Source organism: Panthera tigris, chromosome A2 (genome assembly GCF_018350195.1).
Source record: "Panthera tigris isolate Pti1 chromosome A2, P.tigris_Pti1_mat1.1, whole genome shotgun sequence".
NCBI lineage: Eukaryota > Metazoa > Chordata > Mammalia > Carnivora > Felidae > Panthera > Panthera tigris.
In genome coordinates, this window is record NC_056661.1 from 13,265,482 (window position 1) to 13,275,152 (window position 9,671).

General features: G+C 59.8%; 1 protein-coding gene and 1 long non-coding RNA gene across 7 annotated transcripts in view; one reads left to right on the forward strand and one right to left on the reverse strand.

The window, feature by feature from the left end:
* FCHO1 (FCH and mu domain containing endocytic adaptor 1) overlaps positions 1-5,986 on the forward strand; it is a 25,906-nt gene extending 19,920 nt beyond the window's left edge. For all 6 annotated transcript variants that reach the window (XM_042978545.1, XM_042978544.1, XM_042978549.1 and 3 more), the window contains 9 exons: positions 1,309-1,421; positions 1,537-1,624; positions 1,762-1,870; positions 2,562-2,717; positions 3,033-3,165; positions 3,619-3,818; positions 4,711-4,766; positions 5,137-5,301; positions 5,714-5,986. In XM_042978545.1, coding sequence (XP_042834479.1) covers positions 1,309-1,421; positions 1,537-1,624; positions 1,762-1,870; positions 2,562-2,717; positions 3,033-3,165; positions 3,619-3,818; positions 4,711-4,766; positions 5,137-5,301; positions 5,714-5,736 — 1,043 coding nt within the window. In that variant the 3' untranslated portion in view covers positions 5,737-5,986. The remainder of the gene's footprint in view (positions 1-1,308; positions 1,422-1,536; positions 1,625-1,761; positions 1,871-2,561; positions 2,718-3,032; positions 3,166-3,618; positions 3,819-4,710; positions 4,767-5,136; positions 5,302-5,713) is intronic.
* Positions 1-9,355, reverse strand: part of LOC122236625 — a 10,513-nt gene extending 1,158 nt beyond the window's left edge. The window contains exons 1-2 of the long non-coding RNA XR_006214727.1: positions 9,062-9,355; positions 7,424-7,585 (exon numbers count right to left, since the gene is read on the reverse strand). This is a non-coding gene — a long non-coding RNA (uncharacterized LOC122236625). The remainder of the gene's footprint in view (positions 1-7,423; positions 7,586-9,061) is intronic.
* Positions 9,356-9,671: the final 316 nt, after the last annotated feature.

Below are 9,671 nucleotides of genomic sequence, written 5' to 3' on the forward strand. Positions count from 1 at the left end.
GCACCTGACTCAGATCGCAGGCTCCCTCTGTCCACCTGGGGGGCGAGGGTGGGAGCTAGAGACCAGGGACGGGAGTCCAGGGAGGTGGGGAGCCGCGGGTGCGAGGGCACAGGGCTGAGACGGCAGCAGGGTCGGGGAGGAGGGCTTGCGGGCAGCTGGCTGTTCTTCCAGGAAGGGACAGGAGGGGCAGGGAATGTGGGGCGGAAGAAGCCCGGGGCGTGTTGGGACTGGGCCTTTAGATGTCAGGCGGACAGTGGGCCCTGAGTTCGGGGGAGTCCAGCTTGGGGCACCCCAGGCACAGCTGTGTGAAGCGGGAGGGGAGGCCACCCGGGAGAGGGCAGGGCCTAGTGCTACAGGTCGTAAGAAGAGACAAGTGAAGGGGGTGGGGGATGGGCTCTCCTGGGGGCCTGAGTCCGAGGGCTGTGGGCTTCGACCCCATGAGGTCCCCAGAAGTGGTGACAGGGATGCTTGGCACCATCCTTGAATAGAGAAAGAGCCGGTTCGGAGCTGGGTCAAGGAAGGGTCCAGGAGAGTGAGTGTAGACCACGGTGTAGATTAGTCCAGTTGAGTTGTCTGAGCGGCACTATGGAATTAGGGCTCTCAACCAAGCCTGTTCTGCCCCCTGGGGGACACTTGGGGCGGTGTCACCCGTGATATTAGACTGTCACCACTAGGGGGGGTGGGTACTCGGGACATCTGCGGTGGGTGGAGGCCAGGGAGGCTGGTCAGCGCCCCACGGTGCCCAGGACGCCCCCCCCCCCCCCCGGAGAATGCTCCAGCCCCAGGCGTCAGCAGCGCGGCTGAGCAGCCCTGGGGAAGAGAGGAGCACGTCTCGGGGGTGGGTGGCAGGGGACACCGAGGAAGCAGGGAAACGAGAGGAAGCTGAGTTTTATGCAGTCACTAGTTAATCTTAACGGGTGAGACTCGGACAGAGGTCAGGGTGGGAGGCTACCTCATCCTCACGGAGAGGATGAAGGTCGCGGAACTGCTGATGTTGGATGAAAACGCCTGCCGCGTCCCCCCCCCCACCCCCCCCCACCCCCGGACTGTGCCTGCCTCCTGAGCATCCAACCCTTGCTTGTGCACTCCCAGTAACCTCCCGTCAGGCTGGTGTCTGGGAGGCTGGGGGTTGTGGATGGCCTCTGCAGTCCTGTCCGGCAGTTCTCTCCGCGGCCCCGAGACCTCAGACCCAAGGGGTGTCCCCAGAATAAGCCCGACTCCCGGTCTGGGGCCGAGTCCCTTCTCTGGGGCGGCCCGAGAGGCCCACGGCAGCAACTGAGCTCTGTCTGTCTAACGCTCGCTCCCCAGACCTCATGCCTGCCCCTGCTGACCTTACAGCCAGAGACGGTCTGGCAGCCCCGCCCCGGAGACCCCGCACCAGGAAGGTGTCCTGCCCCCTCACGCGCAGCAACGGGGACCTGGTAGGGTGAGGGGGCGCGCGGCAGGAGTGGGGCTGGGGGCGCCTCTGGTGGGGGCACGGGCAGCCCCAGGGCACTGCTCCTGGGTGATCGCAGCCCGGCCTGTCTCCTTCCCCAGTCCCGGTCTCTGAGCCCCTCCCCGCTGGGCTCCTCGTCCGCCAGCACCATCTCAGAACGGCCTAGCTTCTCGTCGCAGGCAGGACACGGTATGGGGGGGCGGCCCTGGGCCCTTCTCGGGCATCACTAAGTGATGCGTTGGAGGCCCGGCGGGCAGAGGGTGGGTTCTGGAGCCTGGGACCCGTGCCCACTCTGTCTGTCCCTGTCCCCTCCCCTCCACCACCAGGAGTCTCCCGGGGACCCAGCCCTGTGGTCTTGGGCTCCCAGGATGCCCTGCCTGTGGCTACAGCCTTCACCGAATACGTCCACGCCTACTTTCGAGGCCATAGCCCCAGGTACGCAGTGGTCGGGGAGAGTACAGACAGTGACAGGGACAAACAGGACTCTCTGGGACCTATGTGTCTAGGGTCCAGGAGAAACAGCCTTCCAGTGTGTTTCCTGACCTGCTTTACCACAGAAGGGCCTTGAACTCTGAGCCTAGCAACCAGGCCCCTGTCCCGAGGGAACCACAGAGGGTGTTTGAGCAGGGGCCAGGCCTTGCTGTAACCACAGTTGAGAGCAAGTCCCCTAAGGCTGCTGTGGGCATCACACTGAAGGGAGCAAGGCCCTTGGCGGGGTGGGTTAAGGGTGAGTTGAGGGGCCAGGAATAATCTGGGAGCAGTGCTCAGCAGGAAAGATCAGACCACACATAGGAGAGAGTATTAGGCCTGAAACCCAAGCTGAGGACCGTATTATAACTGTTTTGCTTTGAGCTTCCTGGCGGCCTAGAGGAAAAGAGAACTAGGGAAAGGGGATGTTTCTGCCTTCTTCAGCCCAGTGTGGTTTCTTCCCGGTGCCTGGATGGCTGTCCAGGCAAGGACACAAGGAGGGGAGCTGGGAGTGAGGATGCCGGGCACGGTCAGGGCCTTGCTTCTTCTGGGGAGCCTGGGGGGCCACAAGCTACAGCGGAGCCAGGAGAGAGGGGAGGACGAGGTACCAGGCAGAGCCCTGAGCCAACACGCAGTCTCCTCACCCCCCCCACCTCAGCTGCCTGGCTCGAGTAACTGGGGAACTGACCATGACCTTCCCTGCTGGCATCGTGCGTGTGTTCAGCGGGACCCCACCCCCACCTGTCCTCAGTTTCCGCCTCGTGCACACGTCCGCCATTGAGCACTTCCAGCCCAATGCTGACCTGCTCTTTAGGTACTATAGGGGGAGTTGGGGGGTTCAGAGGCAGGGGGGCCCGGGAACTCCCCGGCGGTGAATTCCTGCTCTGCCTCCTGGGATTTGCTGTGTGGCCCTGGGCAAATCACTGTCCCTTCTGAACCTCATTTTTCTTTTCTCCTTTGCTTCCCATCCCCCCCCCTCCCCCCGGGGGGTGGGGGGGGTCATGCTCTACTGGCCCCAAGGTGAGCCAAGGAATCTGCATCTTTAGGAAGCCCTTGGGGTAGGTCAGATGCCGAGGAACTTGGGAAGGGGCCTCCCAAGGGTTGGGGTGATTATTCCTGGTCTCCGTAGTGACCCCTCCCAGAGCGACCCTGAGACCAAAGACTTCTGGCTCAACATGGCGGCTCTGACTGAGGCCCTGCAGCACCAGGCAGAGCAGAATCCAGCTGCCTCCTACTACAATGTGGTGTTGCTAAGATACCAGGTGGGCCGTGTGGATGGGCCCGGACGGAGGGAGCAGGGAGGGGCTGGGCTGGCAAGGAGAGCAAGCAGTGGCAATGGGGGGGGCGGGTAAAGAGAGCAGAGGGAGCAGGGGAGGTAGTCAGGGAGGGAGCCAATGAATGGGGGCTGGTGGGCGTTCGCCGCAGTGCAGACGGCACCATTATGGAAATTAGAAGAGGGCCTGTCCCAAGGACCCTGCACCAGCACCTGCCCACCGCTCTGTCGAAACCGGGCGCTCTCTCGCCCTCTGCTGGATCTGCGTCACGCGGACCCTGATCTGCGGTGTCTCTGAGGGAGAAGGACTAGGCCCCACCCAGTGGTCTATGCAGCGGTGACGCTGAGCTGGGTCTGAGTTAGGTCCTCGTGGAACAGCACGTGCTGGGGCAGGACCAGAGGGCCTCAGCTGTGTGCTGTCTCCTGTTCTCGCCCCTCCTAGTTTTCCCGCCCGGGTCCCCAGTCTGTGCCTCTGCAGCTGAGCGCCCACTGGCAGTGCGGGGGGACCCTCACTCAGGTGTCGGTGGAGTACAGCTACCGGCCCGGCGCCACGGCCGTGCCCACGCCCCTCACCAACGTCCAGATCCTGCTGCCCGTGGGGGAGCCCGTGACCAACATCCGCCTACAGCCAGCCGCCACCTGGTGAGGGTGTGCGGGAGGGAGGCCGGAGGAGGCTCAGCACTGGCCCAGGACCCTCCCGGGCCTCCCCTCGATGCAGCAGCTAAAGGGTCCCCCGCGGGTCCAGCCGTTCCGTGTGCCCTCGCCTTGCTTAGAGCTCAGGACGACACGCTGAACCATAATAACATTGGACACCAAGGGCTTCCTGTGTGTCGGGCGTGTTCCACGGGCTCCATACACGCTGACCGGCTCAGGGCTTCTAGCAACCCCTCGAGGTGCGGACTGCCGTCATTCCCGCTTAACGGAGGCAGAACCGAGGCACAGAGGGGCCGAGTCGCTTATCTGAGGCCGTACCAGGATTTGAACCCAGACAGCCCCTCTCTGCCCTGGGCTATTTTGTTGGAAGTTTATTTCTTTTGAGGGAGAGAGCGCACAGGTGCGTGTGCGCGAGCGGGGGAGGAGCAGAGAGAGAGGGAGAGAGAGAATCCCAAGCAGGCTGCACGCTATCAGCACAGAGCCTGACCTGGGGCCGAACCTCAAGGAACCGTGAGACCACGACCTGAGCCGAAAGCCAGAGTCTGCCGCTTGACCGACTGAACCGCCCTGGCGCCCCTGCCCTGGTCTCTTAGTCGCCACGCAGCGTCGCCTTTGTTTCGTGCCAAAGCTAGAACCTGGCGCAAAGAAGCCAGGCTTAAAGGACTTGAGTGTATGATCTAAAGATGCTGCGAGGCTCTGGGGTCCCCGGGGACCAGCTGCTCCGTACCCCACACCCATTTTAAAGATGGGGAAACTGAGGTGGGGGGAGAGGGGACCTGGCTTGCCGGGGTCGTGTAGCTTGAGAGGTGACCGAGCTGGGACCCTGGGCTCCCCGTGTCCTCTCGGGGAGAGAGCTGACCAAGCTTTTTCTTGATGCCAGGAATCTGGAGGAGAAGCGGCTCCTTTGGAAGCTTCCAGATGTGTCTGAAGCAGGGGGTGAGTTATGGCTGTGCAGGAGATGGCGGGGGTTTCAGGTGGGAGGGGCTTATTGAAAATGGGGGAGAATTGGGGATGTGCTCGGGGTGGAGGAGCGTGGGCACGAGGGAAAGCTTGAAAGGGCTGTGACAAAGCTGTGAGGGAGGACATGGCGGGAGGCAGGCATAGCAGGTACAAAGGCCCTGAGGCAGAACTCCTTTGCAAATTACACATAGCCCCACGGGGCCAAAGGAGGAGGGTACCGGGGCCCAAGAGGAGGTCAGAAGGGGCAGACGGCGGCCACAGATCAAAAGGCCCGGGAAGAGCCCAGGTCACAGCAGGACTCGACTCGGGCTGAGGCTGGGGCACGGCTGACCTCAGGCCTCCCCAGGCTCTGGCCACCTATCCGCCAGCTGGGAGCCCTGCTCGGGGCCCAGCACGCCCAGCCCTGTGGCCGCCCAGTTCACCAGCGAGGGGGCCACTCTGTCTGGCGTGGACCTGGAGTTGGTGGGCAGCGGCTACCGCATGTCGCTTGTAAAGAGGAGGTTTGCCACAGGTATGCCGCCCCCCCCCCCCATCCGGCTGCTGCGCATCCCTGGGGCCGGGCCCCCTGCTTCTGCCAGGGTACGGGGGGAGGGGGAGGAGTTGGGGCGTTTGGGAAGGTCGGTGGGCGTTGGGCCCTGGAGGCCCAGGTTGGTGGGCACAAGTGGGGAGGGGTAGCAGGGCCCCAGTGGGAGGGGTCAGGAAGGGCCCCCGTAGGGTGTCCTCGCCAGGACCCAAGGCAGGAGGCCAGAAGCCCCACTGCCACGCGGCTCCCAGCCCATTCTCCTGCCGCCACAGGGGCTGCTGGGGCCCACGGGGCACCCGGAAGAGTGAATTACAGGGGTGCTTTGAGGAAGGTTGGGAGGTCCCAGGGTAGGGGCAAGGGACCCCCCTCTTCCTCCCTGCTCACGGTCCCACCCGCACAGGGATGTACCTGGTGAGCTGCTGAGCCCGCAGAGGCCGACCGGCACCGCTGGCCCCAGCTCTGCACTGTCCTGGTGCTCGCTGACTGATCCCCGCCTTCCTGCCGGACCCTGGGCGCGCCCCCCCCCGCCCCCCGACTCCGCGGAGAGGAGACCCACACCCAGCCTGGCTGAGCCTGAGGGTCACTCCTGCTCCAGCCAATTCTCACGCGGGTCCTCGGACTTTTAATGTTCTTTGAATAAACACTTTATTTTCTAATAAAATAAATAAGCCTTTTCCTGCTCCAGGAAATTTCCTTCACGTCGCCGGAGAGGAGAGGAAGGGAAGATGGCTGGATGGGTTGGGAAGATATAATAGCCCTAATGTTCCCTCATCACCCCGCCCCCCCCCCCCCACGCTATGCAAGGCGGCACCAGGGGGAGAAAAAGCCAGACACAGGCGCCCCAGGCTCCATGGACATCTGAGCTAGCAGAAGGGACTAGAGGAACCCAGAGGGGGATGTCAGATTCTTCCTAAGGAGAGGGCATTATAAATGGGGCTCTGACGTACGAATAAGAGTTTGCAAGATGGGGATGGGCATCCCAGGCAAAGGAATGGGGACTTGTGAGTCCTGAGAGAAATCAATTAGTCAATCCACAAACATTAATTGACTACCTACTGTATGCCAGGCTGTATGGGACGTGGCTGTGAGCAGGACAGCGCTCTTGGAAGCTATGAGGCTCTGAAGCCAAAAGGTCTGGGTTTAGAGCCTGCTTGGCCACCGGTGGCCGTGTGACTTTGTGCGAGTGACTTAACCTCCCTGGCCTCGAGTGTCCTCCCCCGTAACCCACCTCAGTCGGAGGCTGTAAGGGAGGTTGCACAGTTTGAAGACCACCTGACACGGAATGAGCTCCCCCCGCAGGGCTGGGCTGGCAGCTGTTGGGAGCCAGGGCGGAGGGCGGCGCACATGGGCAAGGGGTGTGGCCTGAGTGGGGCGCGGGTCAGTCCGGGTGGACACGTGAGGATCCTGAGCCCACACAGATCCCGAGGACCAAGCCAGGGCCAGATGATCCTCCCACTTGGTCCTCCCAAGACACAAGGCACCGACCGTGTGTGTGTGTGTGGGGGGGGGGTGTCTGGGTGTGCCTCAGTTTCCTCATCTGCAAAACGGGGGGGAAATCCTCTAGCCGGGAGACGTTTGGGGAGCATCAACCGCCCAGTGCATCATCGTCGGTGCCTGCATGGACGGCAGTTACAGGAGTCGCTGTAACAAACGGGGGCGTTCCAGGCGGCGACGGGTTCAGGCTTCACCGTGCTCACTTTGTCGCCTCAAACAGGTACGGCGCTGAGACTTCAGGGCCAACTGGGGCGCCTGGGGTGAAGCGTCCGACCTCGGCGCAGGTCACGATCTCACGGTTCGTGGGTTCGAGCCCCGCGTCGGGCTCTGTGCCGACAGCTAGGAGCCCGGAGCCTCTTTCGGATTCTGTGTCTCCCTCTCTCTCTGCCCCTCCCCTGCTTGTTCTCTCTCTCTCAAAGATACATAAACTTTTCTTAAGTGAACGATTCAGCGACGTGGCACAGTCACAATGTTGTACAACCGTCACCTCTATCTAGTTCCAGAACATTTCCATCACCCCCCAAAAGGAGACCCCGTCCCCATCAGCTGTCACTTCCCCTCCCCCTCCCCCAGCCCCTGGCAACCACCAACCTGCTTGCCGCCTCTGTAGACCTACCTGTTCTGTACATTTCCTATGAATCGAGTCGCGCACTATGTGCGGCCTTTTGTGTCTGGCTTCTTTCACGCACCGTGTTTTTGAGGTTCAGCCATGTCGTAGCGTGTCAGCGCTTTATTCCTTGTTATGGCTGAGTAATAGTCCAGTGCAGGGGTTGCTAACCTTAAAAATAAGACAGCAAATATTTTACCAGCAAAATTGGTTTATTCGAGCTCGACAGAGGAACTGCAACTTGGGGCACGAAAGCTACGGCAAAACCTAGGCATGTCCAAGAAACAAAGGAGAGGTACGTTGTTTCACAGAGGAGGAGGAAGCCGGGATGGGGTTGTTTTGGACTAAAGTCCATTGGACAGAAGTGGGAGTTGAGGGGACAATTTCTTGTAGGAGGTGCAATGCCCCTCCTTTCCTGTTGGGGGCGCTAGTTGATGATTCTTTCCCCTCGAGGATTCTTCTGTCCGAGTCTGTAATTGACGGTCCTTCCCGTCACTGACATTGAGGGGTAGGGCTCCCTCTCCTGGCGCCACTTTTTGTGTCTGTTTTGGGTTGTTTCGTTTTGCTTTTGTTTCAGGGTTTCCTTTAAATTCTAGTTAGTTACCATATGGCGTAAATTTGCCCAGATCTGAGAGCAGCCAACTAAAAATATTTATTGGCACCGGGGCTCGTGGCTGGCTCAGTTGGTGGAGCGTGAGACTTTTGATCTCGGGGCTGTGAGCTGGAGCCCCATAGTGGGTGCGGAGATTACTGAAAAATAAAATCTTTAGGGCACCTGGGTGGCTCAGTTGGTTAAGCGTCTGACTCTTGGTTTCAGCTCAGGTCATGATCTCGTGGTTCGTGGGTTCGAGCCCCACGTCGGGGCTCTGTGCTGACATTGCGGAGCCTGCTTGGGATTCTGTCTCCCTCTCTCGGCCCCTCCCCTGCTCACTCTCTATCTTTCTCTTTCAAATATAAATAAACATTAGAGACAAAAGAATTTCTAAAAAATAAAATCGTTAAAAAAAATGTATCGCAGGGCGGGGGGGGGGGGGTGATTGGCCCCTGGGTGGCTCAGTCATTTAAACGCCCCACTCTTGGTTTCTGCCCAGGTCATGATCTCACGGTTCATGGGTTCAAGTCCCAAGTTGGGCTCTGTGCTGACAGTGTGGAGCCTGCTTGGGATTCTCCCTCTCTCTCCCTCTCTCTGTGCCCCTCTCCTGCTAGCACGCACTCGAGCTCTCTCTCTCTCTCTCTCTCTCAGAATAAATAAACTTAAAAAATATTTTTTAATACAAATAATTTTAGAAATTAAGGTATCATCGCTTCTCGGCCTTTTGGCTAAGATCAAGTGTAAAAATTAATGTATCGGCACTTATTCCAACAGGGGAGAAAAGTTCTCTCTATGGAGGCAAACCCAGAGTCGTGTGTGCCTCCTGGAAGTGCTGCTTAAAGCGGGCATGAAAACAGAAGAGCGACTACGGCAGAAGTACGCTGAAGGAATTTACCAGATGCATTTGGGAAGATACGGGGCAGGCGACAGCTAGTGAACTTTTTGCAAAACAGCACAACTTCTAAGAAAAGGTGTGCAGGCCGGCTCCGCGGACATCGTGGGGAAGCCATCACGTCAGATGTCGCCGGCTTGGGTTCTGGGAAGTCTTTACTTACGAGTCACCAGATGGTACACAGGCCCGGCCAGGGTTAGACAAGTCACGTGAACCCAAGTCTGTTCTCTGTGGCGTCTGGTGGCACAAGGGTGGTTAGCGGTTCCTGAGAAGGGCCTTCCCAGCGAGGCTGAAGACCGCCTCCCCGGAGGTGTCTCTTCCAAGAGGTGAAATCACCAGGTTGGCAAGGGGTGATGCTTAAGGTCGTCGGCCCCCGGGGAGCGGGCTGTGAAAAGATCTTTCTACCACAGCAGGGTTAGTTTCTTCTAGAAGCTATTAGGGTTTTACAGTTTTGTTTTGTTTTGTTTTAACGTTTATTTATTTTTGAGACAGAGAGAGACAGAGCATGAACGGGGGAGGGTCAGAGAGAGGGAGACACAGAATCTGAAACAGGCTCCAGGCTCTGAGCAGTCAGCACAGAGCCCGACGCGGGGCTCAAACTCACGGACCGTGAGATCATGACCTGCGCCGAGGTCGGCCGCTTAACCGACTGAGCCACCCAGGCGCCCCTACAGTTTTATCAACTGTAGGGCCAAAAAGACAGCGGTCAAGTGCACTGGACATCCTGTGACTATCTCAAAGGGTGACCGTCTAGGAGTTCCAGACGGGGTGCA